The sequence below is a fragment of the Ceratotherium simum genome, chromosome 13, assembly GCF_057802395.1.
Source record: "Ceratotherium simum simum isolate JZ-2026a chromosome 13, ASM5780239v1, whole genome shotgun sequence".
NCBI lineage: Eukaryota > Metazoa > Chordata > Mammalia > Perissodactyla > Rhinocerotidae > Ceratotherium > Ceratotherium simum.
The window spans coordinates 52,434,773-52,454,694 of NC_141912.1; the positions used below are offsets into that span (position 1 = coordinate 52,434,773).

General features: G+C 43.0%; 2 protein-coding genes across 4 annotated transcripts in view; both read right to left on the bottom strand.

Annotated features, from left to right (window-relative positions):
• CILK1 (ciliogenesis associated kinase 1) overlaps positions 1 to 966 on the bottom strand; it is a 33,400-nt gene extending 32,434 nt beyond the window's left edge. For all 3 annotated transcript variants that reach the window (XM_087438717.1, XM_004424016.3, XM_087438718.1), the window contains exon 1: positions 831 to 966. In XM_087438717.1, the coding sequence (XP_087294843.1) occupies positions 831 to 931 (101 nt within the window). In that variant the 5' untranslated portion in view covers positions 932 to 966. The remainder of the gene's footprint in view (positions 1 to 830) is intronic.
• Positions 961 to 19,922, bottom strand: LOC147915730 (uncharacterized). The gene is made up of 2 exons (XM_087438719.1): positions 19,697 to 19,922; positions 961 to 1,103 (listed from the first exon to the last, which is right to left on the bottom strand). Exon 2 carries the CDS (start codon positions 1,078 to 1,080, stop codon positions 961 to 963), a length of 120 nt encoding a protein of 39 aa, XP_087294845.1. The 5' UTR covers positions 1,081 to 1,103; positions 19,697 to 19,922.

A 19,922-nucleotide genomic window follows, 5' to 3' on the forward strand; every position in this document is an offset into this window, starting at 1 on the left:
TCTCATTGCCTTCTTGGCTCCCATGTCTTGAGGAAGCAGGCTGCCATATTGTGAGCTGCTCTTTGGAAAGGCCCACAGAGCAAGGGACTGAGGGCGGCCTCCAGCCAACAGCCAGCAGGGAACTGAGGTCCTCAGTCCAACACAAGGTACTGAATGCTGCCCATGATCATGTGAGTGAGCTTGGAAGTGGATCCTTTCTGAGTCCAGTCTTCAGATGAGACCCCAGCACTGGCCAACACCTTGATTGCAGCCTTATGACAGACTTTATAGCGGAGAACTCAGCTAATCCACACCCAGACTCCTAACCGACAGAAACTGTGAGATGATAATGTCTGTTGTTATAAACCACTAATTCTGGGGGTAAAGGTTATGCAGCAAAAGATAACTAATACAATGGGTCTGGACCCAGATGGCAAAGGGCAAGTGGTGTCGGGGGAACAAGCTCAGTAGTCACCAGACCACCACACGTGTAAATGATCCAAATCAAGTCACTTAATTTCTCAGAGTTTCAGTTTCCTTTCCTAGAAAATAATGTTTCTTAACTTGCTTGTTACTGCCTCACAATATACGAAAACACTTTGAAAAAGCACTAATATGTATGCAAAATAGTAAATCTTAAGTGGGAATGTGTTTAAGACCTCTAATATGAGCGTTCCAGAGTCAATGATCACCTAACTCACAGAAATCAACGTCGAAGATTCTTCTCCAAGCCTCCCACCCACTCCCCTTCAGAACTTTTCCAAAGACGAGGAATGGAGAGGGTAGAGTTAAAAATATGTTGACGACGTGTAGTTGAGGATGAATTCATGAAAGTGATGGATAAAACTTACTTTTTAATAGCAATCAGTTCCCCAGACTCAATGCTTCTTCCCAGCAGGACGGAACCGTAGGTTCCATCCCCGAGTTGCTTGATTGTTGTGTATCTATTCATGGTGTGCCCGCTCAGGCCGGACACTCATCTCAGGGCCGAGGCGGTTCAGTCCTGCAGTGGCAGCAGGCCTCCCCGGAGTGTAACCAGATTTTTCGATGGCAGCACCAGCACAAGGTATTCAATAGAACGTGACTATCTCCCAAATACATATTTTCAAAGATCAGTCTTCTTCCTGTAAAGAAATATGAGAGATGAGGATAAATGCTAATGTACATTTTAAGTTGGTGTATTTTTATAGTCTAAATCAGGGATCAGCAAACTATAACCCCCAGCCTGCCACTTGTTCTTGTAAATAAAGTTTTATTGGAACACAGCCACGCCCACTCACTTGCATATTGTGTATGGTTGCTTTCACACTAAAACAGCAGAGTTGGGTAGTTGTGACAAAGACTGTGGCCTACAAAGGCTAGAGTATTTATTATCTGGCCCTTTACAGAAAAAGTTTGTCAACCTCTCATCTAAATAATGCTCTTTTCCAACATTTTACAAAACCAGAGATAATATTCTTGGAAAGTGAATTTTTCACTGATTCAGAAATGAATCAGAAGCAATTTAATGTTTTTCTGCTGACTAACCATCATGGGCAAACCCTGCATGATAACCCTGGTCGATGAAAATTGCCGACCTGCAAAAATCTGTGCTAAATATACTGTGTTCTGTGTAATTCAGCTCCGATTAACAATGCAAACATACAAAAGCCAAGAAATGCTAAAATTAAAGTTCTCTTTATAGAGAACTTACTTACATGTGCTCCATGAACTATCTGTGGCTAGGCATCAACAGTATTACTTCTACTACTAGGCACAGAGAAGCTAAACAAAGAACTAGTGATTTTTTAAGGCCTGCGTATAGGGTGTGCCCATTTTAAAGTCATTTGGTTGTGTTTCTTTTTTAATAAAGTCATTGACTTCTCATTTTTGAAATTGAGGGAGTCATTCAGTCTGCCTATAATAAAGAAAATGTAGTAATAACTTCAGTGATTGCAATGCCTTTATGCAAACATTAATAAAATGTAAATGCTTAAGTAAGAATAAAGGCATATTTTAAAAATACAGCTGCCAAACTAATTATCTGAAGAATCAAAAGATCAGAAAATGATGATTAAAAATATGTGACATTCTGCATCTAAATCCAGTCTATGCAGCTTCTCCTTCCAGAAGAATTCCAATCAATAAATGCAGAAGGAAAGAGGGAAATAAGAAATCCACTATTAAGCAAACATCACAGTAAGATTTGTTGCAGACAAGATTCACTGATGGATGCAAAAACTAGTGGATGAAAGTTTGAGGAGAAACAGATATTTGCATAATTTCAAAGTATCTCTAAGGTATTTATTAACTTCAAAGGGAAAGATGGTAACTCTACAGGGAAAAATCCAGCAGAAGCCTCCTAACCCATGATCGAGTTCAACATCACCATTGATAAGACATATGACATCATGAACCTGAACGTGATGCTCTGAGAAGGGCACATCGTCACTTCCGTGGTGTTCTTATCAAAAATGCAGAACCTCAATCTATTCATGAGAAAACTTCAGACAAACCCAAAATGGGGGACATCCTACAAACAACTGACCAATATTCTTCAGAAGGGTCAAGATCATAAAAGGCAAGGACAGACTGAAAACGGTCACAGATTGGAGGCAATTAAGGAGACATGACAACTCAGTGCAATGTGAGATCCTGAACAGGAACCTGGAACAGAAAACAGCCATTACTGGAAGAGCTGGTGAAATGTGAGGAAGGTCTGAGGTTGAGTTAACAGCGCTGTGCCAACGCTAACTTCCTGGTTTTGATCATTGTTCTACGGTTATAAGATGTTAATATTAGGGGAAGCTGGGTAAAAGATTTCTAGGAACTTTCTGTACTATCTTTGCAACTTTTCTGGAGGTCTAAAGTTAGTTCAAAATTAAAAGTTAAATCCAGTCTATGTTCTTGTGAAGCTGTGCGTGACCTTGAGAAACCTTAAATGCAAGGTTACGGCTGATCTCACCATACTCTATCATGTAACTAGAAGAGCTTTTGGAGATCAAGCTCCCCTCACCCCTGACATACAAACACAAACTCATTCCCCTCCCCCCTAGAGCCATTTTAAGGCCCCTGGTTAGCGGGGCAGTTTCCTTCCTTTTGAGGCTCCACAGGATCAGACTCCCTACAACTTCCTTCAGCAGCTCTTTGCAGGGATGTCTCTCATTGCTGATTAATAAATATTTATAAAGCACCTCCTGTGTGACAGACCCTATGTTAACATCTGGCAATATAAAGACCAATAAAATATGGCCCCTTTTTTCAAAGATCTTAGCTTCTCATGGCATCGGATGAGGACGGTGGGTGGGAAGGGGACCCAGCTATGTACTCATGAATGTGCACTAAGATATTTCAAGTACACTTAAGAGACAGGATGTTGGGAGGGGTTAAGGAGAAAGCCCCCTGGTTTCCAGCTGGGTCAATTCCATCTGGGCTTAGGAGGGCAGTAAGAAAAGTCTTCAGAAAAGACTGAGTCTTGAACGAAAAAGAAAAGGAGGTGTTTTGCAAGGTAAGGAGTTCTCGCACTCCAAGGAGCAGAAAAAGAGGCACAGGGGCTTGAACCCGGGGTAAAGGGGAAAGTGGGGAGCTTGGAAATAGAAAGAGATAACCTGAGAGTTTTGTTTGCCAAGGGCCTCAGATGCCATTTTGAAAAACACAGGCTTTGACTGGATCCTGTACTAAAGAAGAAAACGCTATAAACGACATCATGGGTCAATGGAAACAATTGGAATATGGACGGTAGATGAGATTCAAGTATTGTACCTGTATTAAATTTGCTGAAGTTGATGCCTGTCCTGTGGTTCTGTAAGAGCATAGCATAGTCTTATACTTAGAAAATACACTCTGAAGGATTTATAAGTAAAGGGCCATGACGTGTGCAATTTATTCTCAAGTGGGTAGAACAAAAAGCGCATGTGCACGTGTGTGTGTGTGTGTTGAGAGAGAGAGAGCGTGCACACAAATAGGGTAAAATGTTAACAACAGGTAAATCTGGGAAAAGGTATATGGGTATTCTTTGTATTATTCTTGCAACTTTCCTGTATGTTTGAAATTATTTTAGATTAATAGTTTTAAAAATTCTCCTGAAAATGGTAAAGGAAGGCAATCTTTAAAAAGATACATACATATCTTAAACATTTTATTTCAGCTTAAAACATACAAATGTAGATGTGATTAATAAAACCTAATAATAACTTGTTCATAAGACAGAACACTATCATACATCATGGCTCCCCCACTTTATGATTACTACACCCTGACTGTTTTGGACTCTAGCTGTGCCTCAACATAGAAAGAACATTTGGACCACAACATAAGCAATTTTTGACTCTGCGTTAGTTTTCCTCTCTTTTTCATATTTATCTCCACCTATTTTTGATAGGACATATATGTTTGCTACATCACTCATAATATTTTCCAGCAGATTAAAATTCCCAAACCATTGTTGTATGTCATCTTCCTAAAAATCACTGGATTTTGATTTGTCAAAATCAGCTAACTAATAAATTACATGCTTTATTTAAAAAAAAAAAAAAAAAAAAAGCTTTGACCTAGAGACAATGGGAAGTCAATTAAGGTTTTAAACTAGAGAATAACATGATCAGATTTGCATTTTGTAATCCAGTGAGTTAGAATATTTTTCTTAATGTCCAACCAAAACTCACCTGTTCCAATTTAAGCTAATTTCTTCATGCTTAGTTTTTTTGGATATAAACTAACTCACAAAAATGCGTATGCACATGAAATTAGTAGTCACACGTGTGTCTCTCAGCCTTCTCTTGCTTTAATTACAGAAGCTTTCCTCATAGGACCTGTTTTCTACTCCTTTCATTATCTTTGGCATTCATCTCCGAATCCTCACACAGTTCTCCATCTCCTTGATGAACTGTGAAGGCCAAAACTTAATAACGATCTACATTCCAGTAGCATGGGGGCTCTCCCCCACTTTTTTTTTTGCAATGGCATTATACTACTGATCCATATCTATTTATTATTAATCACAGAAGCCTTTCTTTGATAATATCCTACTACTTCCTCATCTACTTAAATTGTATAACTGGGACAATGCTTTGCTAGATTACCATTGAGAAAGCTATTTGTGAAAGTATTCAGAACTTCATTGAAATCAAGATAGAGTGGCTCACTCATTCAACATAGAGTCACCCTAACAATTTCTCCTTGTTATAGTTTGCCATATTATCGTAGAACAAAATTCAATTACTCTGGCAAGATGTGACTCTCACCATGCATGGTAGTTACTTTTCAATCTTGTTATTTCAGGTAATTACATAATGATTGTACAATGGACCGGACTAGTGTCTCTTCAGGCACTGATGTCAGCTTGACAGTGTATAATTTTAGTCAACCTCTACTGAGATGCTAAGCATTATGCAAGGCTTTTGGGGCACATTATGGATAAAGTAAGGGTCCTTCCTTTAAATAACTCACAATTGACAGGTATGTGAAAAATGCAGAAGGTGCTGTAAGAACGTAGTAGAGAGTAACTCGCTTGTGGGACTCGTGGGAGAAGGCAGAGATCTGACAACCCTTCAGAGAAGAGGTAGTATTGAGGTACTGAAGAATGAGCAAAGTTTTATTGTACAGAAAAGGGAGAGAAAGGAATTAGAGATGGAGGAAACTGTATGCAAAAGGTTGGTGGGTACAAGAGCTTGGTACGTTCACAAGAGGGCAAAAGCCTAGTGGTTCCCTGTACTCAGTACCTGAACATTAGAATCACTTGGGGGGGCTGGCCCCACGGCCTAGTGGTTAAGTTCGGTGTGCTCTGCTTCGGTGGCCCAGGTTTGGTTCCTAGGCGTGGACCTACACCGCTTGTTGATGGCCATGCTGTGGTCGTGACCCACATACAAAATAGAGGAAGATTGGCACAGATGTTAGCTCAGGGCGAATCTTCCTCAGGCAAAAAAAAAAAAGAATCACCTAGGGAACTTTTAACAAATACTGAATCCCAGGCTTCACCTCTAAGAGTCAGGTCAGGGGTGGGGAATGAGTTTCAGTAGTTTTGAAAGCTCTCCAAGTGACTCTAATGTACAACCAGGGTTGTGAAGTACAGGGGTAGGGCATAAAACCCATGGAGAGCAGGCAGGAAATGGCTAGAAATGTAGGGTGGGCCAATTGTGAAGGGGTATATTTGTCGTGCAGGAGTTTGGTCTTTATCATGCAGAGGGGAGCTCTCCAAGGTTTTTAAGCAGGTAAATGACAGGAGGAAGGTCCCGCTGGAGACCAAACAGAGGTTAGAATAGACAGCCTAGAGGCAGAGAGACTAGTTAGGAGGGTATTGCAATAGTCCAGGTGAAATATGTCGAAGGCCTGAACAAAGGCACTGGACTGGATGAGTTTTAGATAGGAGGAGACACAGGTTTGGAACAGGGAATGTGTGGGTATGTATTATTTGGACAGTGTGCAGAGACAATGGGTTCTGATTTCTAAGGTGCTGAATTTGAGGTATGTATAAAACCTCTCATTGGAGATGCTCAGTAGGCAGCTACAAGTATTTCTAATGTTGTCGTATTTTTTTCCCAAAGATAGTGCATTATTGGAGTTCTTATTAGGAGCATAGCATTCAGACAAGGCTGATACATTGCACAACTCTGGGTACCCCAGTCACACAGAACACTATGTGAACAGTGCCCACTGGAGTGTGATAGTTTCAATAGTGATAGTTTCAATACACGCCTGAATTACTGTTCAACTTTGGACGACAAACTTCAAGAGAGATATTAAAGAACATAATGATGGGCCTAAATGAAAGCACAAGAAGAGTAGTTGAAAAAACACAGACTAGATGAAGCAAAGGACACTTAAGAAGCCATGGTAATTGTTTCCAGTATACACAGGAGTATCAGAGAGAAGGATTAGTTACTCTATGCAGGGATCCAGAGAACAGAACCATGACCACCGTCTGAGCTTTCTACTCCCTACTCTAGTGAATGATTTCCTATAGTGAAAAAATGAAGTGGTATTATTCAATTTAGCATTAGACGAGAGTATCGTTCAACACAGTCAATTCTGAGCATATCCCAGCAGGAAGTGGTTCAGTTCATTTGAGATCAGTATTGTTCAGCTGTTCATCATTTTTGTGGTGGCCTGAATATGATGACTCATGTCACAATCTGAAAGGGAAGAACAAAAACTTCTTGTTGCTCTGGGAAAACAACAGGGTGATGGGCAATGCACTAGAAAAGGGAAGGGAGATACGACAGATGCCATTCTTGATCTACCAATAGCTATGCCCCTCTTCTTGCTCCACTTAACAGAACTCTCATTTTATTCAGGATTCAATATAAGCAGGGACGGCAGCCACCCACTACAGCCCGCCCCAGGGCATGAACTATGATCGGTCCAAGCCAAGCAAAGCAATTCCACTTCCTACTAAAAATTGTTTAGGAGTGGGACTATGGCTCCGCTCCAACTTACGAGATGGAAAGAAAAGTGGGCTGGCGAGGGAGGAGAAAGCCTTCTGAGAAGGACTCTACTCCCCGATGAAGGCAGTTGACAAAAAGGTTGCCCCATGTTTCTGCCTTGAACATAGCTGTATAAAGCTGCACTATTTAGGGCTGAGACAGCCTTCTGAGGACTACGAAATGTATAAGAACCCTATGCGCTGAAGATGGACGAAAAGAAAGGGGCTGAGTCCTTGATGATCTCACTGGATTGCTGTATGATCCCTGAAAATAACTGCCTTAGATTTCTTGTTATATGACCTAATTAAAGGTTTCTGCTGCTGAAGGCACTGTTAGATATTCTATCAAGTACAACTGAAAGCATTCCTGATACAGTGGACTAAGGCTACACTGACTGAAGAGACTAGATACAAAATTCTCTATAGGAGGTGAGATAGATAGATAGATAGATAGATAGTCAGACAGACAGACAGTTCTTTTGTAATTAGAATGGTTTTGGAGACTGAAAGAGGTGTATAGCTGGAGACAAATTAGAAGAAGTAATTCTATTAGCCTAAGGTTCATTTTCCATCCACCATTATCTGCTTCCATTTTGGAAGAACATCTGACTACAAATCTACTGTGGTGCAACACAGATGAGTGTCCAGACGCTGCCAGGACAACTAGCCAGCTAGGACTGGGGCTTCCCTCTACTCCCCAGGGTTTATCCAAACCCCACTTATCTTGGGCCTTGAAGGTTCCCACATGCTAGGTGGATGGCTTCCCAGACAACTACTATCTACAGCTGGCACTAAACCCATTCTGCAAATGGTCTGATTATGCCCCCACAGACAAGACCGTTCTCACACCCACACTGCATGTTCAACAGAGCACCCTCGCCCAGCATGGCTTCCATGGAGAAGGTGAGAAATTGGGATATTCATGCCTCTCTTTTTTGGTCTCTTGATTTGGAAGTTTTCCACAAATTCACAAAACGTACCATGTGTGAAACTTACCACATGTGAAACTTACCACATGTAGCAACAGAGCTTAAATTAAAGGCAACCAAGAAAATTACAGAACTCTCAGTCTGAGTCTCAGCAGGAAAAACGTTTCAGCACACTAATGCTATTTTTATTGTACATTCTTCCTTGATACTTAACCAGAGACATCTACATCCTCAGGTCAGTTCTGTAAAGATTAAAGAAGCAACCAAATATTGAAGGTGTAAAATGCATATGTGAAATAGCTACTCCTTTGTAAAAAGTTGGGTACTTCAATATACTTGATTAACTCAGTGTTTTAGAATGCTCATTTAAAACAACAGTCACTAAGCTATCACATGTCTTTAATTGCTAATTCAAGTCTCAACTCAGTATAAAAACAAATCACCATCATGTCATTGTGGTTCCTCTCAAGTACCTCGTGTCTGCTTCTTTCCACAACATTTTGCCTATAAGTCATTCCACTGAGACCTCACTCCATAAGTAGAAGACAGTTTCTATTACTGAGTTCTTTATAGTTTGGTAATAAAGCCAACTATTGTCTTTCTACAGTTGTGAGGTTTCCCCACATTTAGGATGTACAATATAGAAATAAGTGAGATATATATTTTTATAGAAGTATAAAAATATTTATTTCAGATATACAGGAAGATATGAAATATGCTCAAGAAGTTAAAATATCAACAAAGTATCACTCAAGTGAAAACTCACGCACAAGGCACTATGCTCAGTACTGAGACATAAGATCCAAAGAGGTGCGGGTGGTGGATCTGGCCTCTAGGAACCTCCCCTCTAGCTGGGGAGGTGGAACACACACAATGACGGGGAGACACGGTGGCTGGGGTAAGTTCCTGGAGAGGGGTGGAGACAACAAGAGATCCACAGTGCACAAGTAAGGAGAAGTCACTTTGTGGATCACTGGCCAGCAATCTCAAGGAAGGCTTTGGGCCACTAATCTCTAAATAATGGCTAATTTCTCTCGTTAAAGACATGTCATTAACTCATATGCTGTTCCATGTATCACCGACAAAAAATAATTTTTTTAAAACGTAAAAATTTTCTTTACCAACTGTATTAGTTTCCCATGGCTGCTGTAACAAATTAACACAAATGTGGTGGCTTAAAACAACAGAAATTTATTCTCTCATGTTTCTGGAGACCAGAGGCCAGAACCAGTATCACTGGGCTGAGACCAAGGTGTAGGCACTTCCTCCAGAGGCTTTAGGAGGAATCCTCTCCTTGTCTCTTCCAGCTTCTGGTGGCTGCTGGCTTGTAGCCACATCACTCCAACCTCTGCCTCTGTAGTCACATTGTCTTCTCTTCCATGTGTGTCAAATCTCCCTCTGCTTCTCTTTTATGTGTTTGCATTTACGGCCCACCCGGATAATCCAGGTTTATCTCCCCATCTCATATTCCTTAATTTAATCACATCTGCAAAGTCTATTTTGCCATATCACACAACACTCACAGGTTCCAGGGACCAGGACCTAATATCTTTGGGGGATATTATTTAGCCCACCCCTGTCCAATGAAACTTCCCAAAGACTTTCATATAATCATCTTAATTATGACAGCAGTGGTTTCCATTCATCCAAAGTTGAATGTTTTAGGAATGAAATCAGAAGTCAATGCTTACTTACCCAATGAACAAGGGTATTCGTTTTTGAAATATAGAGAATATTTCTCTTCAATTTTGCACAGTGGAGAAGACGTCACAATTCTGGCTGAAATCTCTGAGTATATGACATTAGCATATGGAGATTCCACACTGGGTGGGCCAGAGGTTGCAAACTGGCAGCCTGAAGACTGAATTCAGAGGTATGCTTTGAGTCTATATTTAAAAATAGGAACCTTCAGGGGCCGGCCCGGTGACATAGTGGTTAAGTTCACGTGTTCCATTTCGGCGGCCCGGGGTTTGCCAGTTTAGATCCTGGGCGCAGACCTACTCACCGCTCATCAAGCCATGGTGAGGTGGTGTCCCATATAGAAGAGCTACAACTCTACAACTATGCTACACCACTATGTACTGGGGCTTTGGGGAGAAAAAAGTAAAAAAAGTAAGATTGCCAACAGATGTTAGCACAGGGCCAATCTTCCTCAAAAAAAAAATTATATAAAAATAGGAACTTTTATATAAAAATCGAGATTTGGGGCTTCCCTGGAAAAACTGAAGAGCTAACAACTTGGGATCCTTAGCCCTCCCTGGTAATAAAAAATGAGAAGAGTCGTCACCAGCCCTTTGGACCGAGCATGGGCTCTTCAGCTCATCACAGTCCCCATCCTCACTGTTGTTCCCAAAAAGGTCTCTTTGTCAGGTGCCAATTTTTTTTTTAGTTGCCATTTATTTTTGCATCTTCATGGCCACTTGTTTTACCCGAAGACAAACATTTCTCTGTTCCTATGCCTCTATCAAAAGTGACAAAGTAAAAGACAGCCTGAAAAAAAACCTCATGTTAGAAGAAAAATTCTTCTTTTTTTAAAAGAGAAGAGCAATTCCTTCCTGTTTAATAAGCACATACCCAGCTTCCTTGAGTCTTTTACATTCCCTCCTCTGCCCTGACTGCATCTGAATTCACAGCTCCTGGTACAGGCAGTCAACACTGCCTAAGAAGTGAATGGAATGTAGCCACCTATCCATTAACTTGGGAATTAGCTAACATGCTAATGGGCAGTATTTCTAAATCCTGCTCTGACTCCAAGAATTAACTTGGATAAATCACTCACTGTAACTAATCATATTTTGCTTCCTAATATTTCAAATAAGCCCAAAAGGTAATAATAATAATTTTAGTACTTACTATGTGTACAGTACTGTTATAAGTGGTTTGCATATATTAATCCATTTAATCGTCACAACTGTACCAGGTAGGTACTATTATTATTATCCCTATTTTACAGATAAAGAAACTAAGGCAAGGCAACTTGTCTACAGTACTGTTCTCATCATCAATCTCATTTTATAGATAAGTAACTGAGACAGAAGTTACTCGTCCAAGGTTATACAACTAATAAGTGGTGGAATTGAGACAGGAAGCCAGGCCAACTGCACCCAAGTTAAGGGAGAGGCTGCAAAAGATCCAAAGATCACGAACTCTTTTGAGGATCTGAGAACGAGAGGAATTGGAAGCAGCACTTTGTAGCTCAAAGTCCAAAAATGGAAACCAGCGATGTGGCCATGCTCTAGTTGGCCTCATTCTGCAATCCAACATCAGCGAACCCAGCAGGGACCTCGCCAGCACCAACGCCTACAGTGGAGGCAAAGGGAATGCAGATGAAGAGGGAATGGTCCCAGTGTCAACTCAGAGTGTCTCCGGGTCCTCAGGTTTACTTTTTGTGAAATTAGGGCGTTGGACTTGATGAAGTGAGGCAGATTCCTGCTCTACTGCTCTGTGATTCTGTGACTCTGTGTGTCAGGAATCAACCTCGCATTTGTCTAAGAAAAATAATGGATCTGTGTTTCCACTTTTCCCATCACATGCACAAAGCTAGCAAAGAGAAGACAGTGCCCCAGAGGAACCCTGTATGCTATACGTCATCTCTCTTTCGGAGAGGGACAAGCACCCCCCGCCTCAGCCAGGCACCAAAGTTCAGAATCTACCCCTTCTCTTCCTTCCCAGTCGAGCTCAAACATCACCTCTTCAGAGCCTCCCGCCCCAACCACACAGACACACACAGCTAACGGCTCTCTCCCCGAGACGCCACAGAGCCCTGTCCCCACCTCACTGCCAGCCCTTCCCGGTGGTCAGAGACATGTAGGCCTCCCTCTGCATCAGCCAGGACACTCACCACGCTTCCTTCATCTCTGTGTTCTCACACCTCACACTCCACTTGCACATGGCAGGTACTGGAAGATTGTCTGAACGGTCAAAATTTGAACTTTAGTCTATGCTATTTATTTTCTGTACCACCCTTGGTAAGTATCTCAAAACTCTTGGTACTTCTATTTCTTCATGTGCAAAGTAATGATAATCAAATCATTGGACTTGACCAGAAACATTCTGAAGTTCTCAAATGGAAGAATAGTAAATACCATAGAAAGGCTAACGCAGGCAGGCTGCCTCGGCCCTCCCACCGCAGAGCCGGAATTACTGAGTCTCAGGGAATCACAGCAGGGTCCCCTCAATGTTGTCAGATCAGGCCTTCGGCCTTTGGGTATGGCTGTACCCAACTAATAGAGAAATACAGCTTTATCTCGCTTTCAAAGAGTTCCAGCCAATCTTTGAAATAAATGTTACAGTTTTTCTGGCTGGGTGACATTGGGCAAAATCTTCCTACGATCTGCCCCAATTCCCTCCCCCCAGCTTTGACCCTCAGTGGAAGCAAAGAACATCTGCTCACACTCAGTGGCTCACATGGGCTCCCTGCTCATTCACAGCCTGGAAAACAGACAACAAGTACAGGGACAATAGTAGTCCACTCTTATTTTGGAACCTTGATAGCCATTGAATAAATGCCACATTTAATCATTTTTTAGGATAGGAGACAGAAAAATGTGCAACTGTGGGCTTCTCTGGGAGTCATGGTTTATCAGCCCCACTTGCACCATTCAGACCTGGACGAGGAGCTCGTCTCCCTTAGCCTTAATCATTTTCCACTGAGAAGATTCCGTGACTTTCATCTGTCCTCATGGGAAAACCGGATTATGTGCAGTCATTCATCGGCCCATCTCCCTACACTTCCGACTTCCACTTTAGCCCAGCTGGCATGTGATTACACATCGTATTCCAGGTTCAAACCTGTCAGACCTTCACATGAGTAAGTTAATACTGTTAATTTCTTTTAAAGAGTACTAAAAATAGTACCTTTGTTTATATTTTTCTCTCTGGGGCTTAATTCTTCTACCCATATGCATTTTAGCAAAAATGTCCTTTAATTATTATCCCTCTTGGAGGAGTGCCTTTTTCTGCACTAGGGCAGCAGCTACAGGGCCAAAAGAACCTTCTCTGTGTGGAACTTGCTTTGCCTTTACATTGACGAAGGCGTGCAGTCAAGATGCTCTCGGCTATGGCATCAACTAGAGTGATGGGAGAAGAAAATCAGTTCTCCATGTGCCCTCTTCTATTCCCCGGAAACTGTTCCCTGTCTTTACCTCTCTCTCCTCCTCCAACACCAGCTTCTGAGAAAAGAACTCCCCATGCACCCGAGTCCTTAATCCCATGAGAAGGGTCCACAACTTTCCATCGCTTCTGCTGCAATACCAAAGGGGGCTCATGCCCCGAACCTGGAAAACGTCTTCTATCTCTTGCAGATTATTTCTAAACTTGGACCCATCATTCTGTGTGGCTTTCGTGGGCTGTGAAGAACTGAAGAGAGAGCAAAATGTTAAACAGCGAGAGGAAGAATAACTTACCCTGACTTGTGTGAAACTGTGGATGCGCTGGGGTGAGAGTCCCCAGCCTACTGAGGGCTGTTGAGGGTCCAGCTGCTTGCCTGACCGCCAGCCCGGGTTCAAAGGTGCACAAGGTAGGGTGAGGGGAAGATGGGGGTGTGAATGAGCACATACACATTCAAGCGCTATGCAAATATCACAGCACATCTAACTCAGGAGCTCATCTCACCCAACGTATGACGATTCACGGCCACGTACAACCAGCACCAGATCAATAAACCTATCAGAAGTAAAGGCTTAACATAAAGATAAAATAGAGCAGGGTCAGCAAACTTCTTCTGTGAAGGGTCAGTAAATATTTTAGGCTTTGAGGGCTATAAGTCTCTGTGACAACTACTGAACTCTTTGTGCTGTTGGAGCACAAAAGCAGTCACAGACAACACTGGCATGGCTGTGTTCCAGTACGGTCTGTTTACCAAAACTGGCAGCAGGCAGGATAGGCCTGCAGAGCACAGTCTGTCGACCCCTGAGACAGAAGAAACCCTGCAAGTCAGAAGATGCATTTCAGCCCTCTCCACATAACCCCCATTTACCCCTAGGTTACAGGGTTACATACACAAAGTACGTTTATCTCTAGAATATACGGTCTCTGAGGGCAGAAACTTTGTTATATTCACAACTGGATTCCCAGCACCAAGAAGAGTACCTGCATACAGTTGGCACAAACAGGTGCTCATAACAAAGATTTGTTGGGTGAATAAATTAATGAATGAGCAGCTTATGGCTTTGTCAAGGGTAATTTTGACTATGGGTGATTTTCCTGTACCCCAACCCCACTCCCACTGCCATCCCATCCCCTCACACCCCCCTTCTTCACAAAATTGGCCAACTAGATGGAGGCTGGGACACAGAAATTATGATCCTTCTAAAATTTTGACACTAATTTAGGAAAACAAGTTTTTTTTAACAGCAAAGATAACATGTAGGAATACCTTTCTTACTTTTTTTCTCATTCAGTTTTGTCTGAATTAAATCAATCTTTAATAGATTTTCTTTCAAAGCAAAGGCAGTGTCCAAGAGGACAAAACCATTCACTGTTGTCTTCTGGGAACTACAGCTCATGCAGATAGTAACTTTCATGACATTGTCAAATATGTAGTTGGAAATTACACCATAATAGTTTATCTTTCTGGTTCTGGGCCATTATCTTTTATAGTCACCACAAGGGCAGTCACACGTCATCAGTCCTTTATCACAGGTCATACTACACCTATAGAAATGTGAAAAATGACTCACATCGATCTTTCCTCAAGAATATGTGGCTCTCACAAGCTCTTGGGCATCACTGTACATTTACCAAGTGGCCAGTAAGAGCCACCAGCCCAGTGGAAAAAGCACCAAATGAAACGTGAGGTACCATTGTGGCCCTTCCATTTTAAAAAATTGAGTTAGGATGACCAAGTTAAAATATAGGAAAAATTTAAAGTAAGATAATATATAACCTAATGCTAATTCGTATAGATCGAATGCTAAGTTCAATAGGACCCAAGTTCAACGTGGGCATAGCATAACGTTGCATAATGTTGAATCCAGACTATAGAACTAGATTTTTTTTTTCCTGTAAGGGACCTTAATGATTATCCAACACCCTCACTTTACAGACGAGATCCAGAAACCCAACTAACTGGAACAGAATCCTTGTTAGCTCCAGATCAGCATATTTATTTATTTATTTATTTGTGAGGAGATCAGTCCTGTGCTAACATCTGAGAATCCTCCTCTTTTTTGCTGAGGAAGACTGGCCCTGGGCTAACATCCGTGCCCATCTTCCTCCACTTTATATGGGACGCCGCCACAGCATGGCCCGACAAGCAGTGCGTTGGTGCGCGCCCAGGATCCGAACCGGCGAACCCCGAGACGCCGCAGTGGAGCGTGCACACTTAACCGCTTGCGCCACCGGGCCGGCCCCAGGGATCAGCATATTTTTTAACGTGTGAATACAAGAAATGTTTTAATAGTCTATTAAAGATGTATCAAATGTTCCCCATTTCCTCTTTTGCAAGAAGTATATATGAAAGTATTGCTAATCCTGAACGACACGTAATAAAAAAAGTGGCAGATCGCTGAAGATGTGCTTTCTGCAAACTCTGAAACAACTTCACAAGTCAACGCCCAAAGGACTTGCTTCCCGCTGCACAGGTGAGTCCAACCACAAGACACTCTTTCTATGAAGGTTTCAACTTGCAAAGCATAGCAAGTCAGGCACTTAATGTGCAAGGTTGCTTGCGTTTCCTTAGAAGGAAACCAGGAGTGGGAGCTTTCCACTTTGGACTGAGTATTTTTCTAGTAATACTCTCCTAACATCCGACAGCACCTCACAGGAGCAGAGACTGAGCGTGAATGCCCACATCAACCTTCATGACCATCTTGAGACGAATCTGTCCTGCTTCTTTTACTCCTTCTTCGGCTGCAAGTCAAGGCATCTGATTTCTTCCTGCTACAACACTTTCTTAACATTTTAATGCAGTTTGCCCAGAAAATGATTTGCTTCACCAAATTCTTTTAGGAGGTAATTTTCTAGAACACGTGTACAGTCATGCTCCGCATAACAATGTTTCGGTCAATGACGGGCTGCATATACAACAGCGGTCCCACATACCTTATGTAGGCTTCGCCCTCTAGCTTTGTGTAAGTCACTCTATGATGCTGGCACAACGACAAAACCACCTAACAACGCATCCTCGTCGTTAAGCGACGCATGACTGTACTGAGAAGGAAGTTAAAACTGTGTTTCAAAGGTGAGCACAAGCACAGCCTCAGACATGGTTACACTATAACCCCCACACGACACTGTGTGTAAGTCATCTGGCACACACCTCTGTTTGCACATTCTCCCCGTCAACCACATCACCCGCAAACACTGAGGTCCACAGACGGGCGATTTCTGACACTCTAGTCATAGGCCCTTCTCAGAATGCCGTGGTCATCAAAGACTGCTGATGAGAGATCCAACAGTTAAGTGAGACACTCTTCACAGGCTGACAGATCATCACATACAGAAAGGTCACTGTACGCGGAATTCTGCCAAGAAACTGTGAGGCAAGTAGTCCTGCCATAAATACACACATTCACACATACCCCACAAGAAGAAAAATAGAAGGGTTAGGTACAGCTCCAGCTCAACAAGATCCTGCAAAATGTAATGGAGGAGCTTGCCACAAGAGAAGCAGTGGGGAAAAAAAAAAAATTAAAAGGCAGTACTGTTCCTGGCAAGGTTCAGATGGAAAAACTGCAACAGATCCCAGAAGCAGAGCTATAGCCAGGAATAACCAAAGCCCAGGCCATTTTAAGTAAGGGCAGGATAACACTCATGGAGGATTCACCACCTGGTTGCCCTGTCCTCTGGGCCTCCAGGCTGAGCCATGGAGTACTTGTAGTAGACCACAAGTCAATCAACAAACCTCTACTAAATATTTGCTACATGTTCAAGCCTCTGTGAGTCATTGTCCAGGGATGAGCAGACCTTTGTCAGGCGTATGCCAGGCACTGTGTAGGCACTGTAGACCATCTTCACAACACAACAAGCTGGGGGAGGCACTGCCCCTATTTCACATGTGACAGGACCAATGCCAGGGAGATTCCACAAGACCACGTGAGTAATAAGTGGAGTCAGCCCTGACTCCAATTCTGCCTGACTCCAAAGCCCACGACACCACATTACCACCCATAAAATATGGCTCCTGCCCTGAAGAGGCCTAAAATAACCTAAACCAATTACAGATCGATACAGCCAAGATAATGAAGGCCCCGCAAGCAAGTACTTTAGACTGTAAAGAAAGAGGAGAGAAATGAGTAGTTAGAGAAGACATTATGAAAGAAGTAGGACCTAGGCTGTTCTTCGGAGGATGGGTAAGATCTGTACAGGACAGTGGAGAGAAGGGAAGGAGTTTCTAAGGAGAGCAATCTGAGCAGTGACACTGCAGTGGGCACGAGCCTGGCCCCCTTAGCAGGACAGCAAGAAGACCAAACCGCACAGAGCAAAAAGATGTATGCTGAACTGAAAATAGGATTTAGATAGGAGGGGTGAGGCCTGATTACGAAAGGCCTTGAAAAATCCGGCAAATTATTTCAGACTTGAGATAGTAGAGAATGGCAAGGAAGTGAAGGTTACAAAGCAAGGAGAAACATGAGGAAGTGATAGTTTAAAAAGATTAGACGGCAAAACATACTGAAGAGACCAGAAAGGAGGCGTCTCATTCATTCATTCATTCATTCATTCATCAAACATTTACTGAGGACTTACTAAGAGCCAGGCTTGGGAGGCCAGCTCAGAGGCTGCTCCAGTCTGCAGGAGAGGAAGAGCGAGTTTCCGGACTAGGATGTGGAGGGAGGGATCTATACACATCACATCTCAAAGGTCTGGATGACTCATTGATATAAAGGATGAAAGAACAGATGGTTAAGGATAATTCCAAAGGTTCAAGATTGACATGATTTCCACCTTTACTAGGAACCTCAAAAAGCAATGAGAATAAACCAAAGTATAAAAAGAGCTTGGAAGATGTAGAATACTCAACAAATAAACCCCCCAAAGGCCTCTTCTTTATCCTGGAAGCTTATCCACATATAGTTTGGAGGTAAGACTCTTCATTGAGAAAAACCATTTCTTTGAACTAAACCATTTCCCTGGACAAGGAGGACAGAATGCTGCCTACTCACAAGGGCTCCATCAACCCTCCCACACGCCTCCATCATCTAAAACTAAACCAATCTCCTTCAGAAACGTGGCTGCCCACTCCTGCCCAGCCACCAGTTTTGACTTTGGGGAAGTGGCAAGGCCAAGTGGACGGGGGGAATATAAAGTGGGCAGGGTCACTGTAGAGCGCTGGACCTTAGGGAGGGGGCAGTGGTTCAGGAAATCATTTTAAATAAAGACTCCCAGCTCTGCTCTCATTTCTACGCCCACTTCCTAGTGTTTTACAGTTACTTGTCCTCAAATAGATAGGAAGGCCTTGAAGATTCTTTACCAAATCGCAGTGCTTTTGTTCAGAAACTATTTCAGATGTGCATATTTATGAATATATTAACTCCAAGCACAGCCAGCATATGGTTGAGACACAAATTCTTCTTAATAATTTATATGTTAACTACAAATATTTAAAGCTCATTTTAATTTTATATTCAGCAATAGTGCAATTCACTTTGGGGGCAAATCCTGAAAGCCCACTCACTGGAAAATGTGAGAAATGAAAACTGTAGCTATCAAACTTCTATAACTACAAAGAGTGCTCCAGTCCCAAATAAAAAACCCAAGTGCCAATACCTCAGAGAAACCTAGCCCTGCGTGCACAATTCAGGGTGGTATTCTCTCAGCACGGTCCAGCGTTAGCAACAGCAGATCTGTATTCAGTTGTAAGTGGAAATGCATACTCTTTTCTGCAGAATGAGGCATTCAACTACTCTCATATGTAAAAGTAAAAGTAAAAGCCCTAGATGATAGTGTCCAAGTTAAACTTGAAAAGGTACATTACAAAAGAAACGGTTGTTCTGGAAAATCCTTCAACATCTCTCTCATAACATCTACTCAGCTTAGTAAGAAAGAAATCAGAGCAGAAAGAAACCCAGTGAAAAATGGTTGCACAGAAGCGTGTGAGGATTCTTGCTCAGACCCCTTGCGGGACAGCCAAAGGCCTAGTCAGGAAAATTCCAAGAGCAAGTCCTCCGCATCCCAAGACAGGGGCTTCAAATCAGGCCAGGTATCTTTCCCTCTTTAACACGAAAGGTAAACAGCCCTCAAAGTCTTCCAGACTCCGAGGAGACGGGAGTTTTCACGCCAAGAGGGAGAGACCCACATGACCGCGAAGAGAAACTACAGCCCATTAGCCTCTCCCTCCCCCTCCGATCCCTCGCGGGGCCACCGGACAGGGGTCCCTCTGCCGCTGCAGCCCATCGCCCCGAGTGACAGGTCGCCCGGCGGAAGCCCCTAAATCCCTGACCCCACTTACTGGCGCCGCGAACACAGGCGGGGGCCCGCCCCTGCGGCGAGCGCAGCTCCTCGGCGAGTGGGGCGCAGCTGTGCGCTCGGGCACCGGGGATGGGGGCGATCCCTGCTAGGACAGCCCGAGGGGGCCGTGCAGGGACGCCCGGGAGGTCCGGCGAGTGGCACGGGCCGCGCGGCGCATGGTGGAGCAGCAGGGACCCGGCCGCTCTCCAGCCTCCGGCAGGAAAACA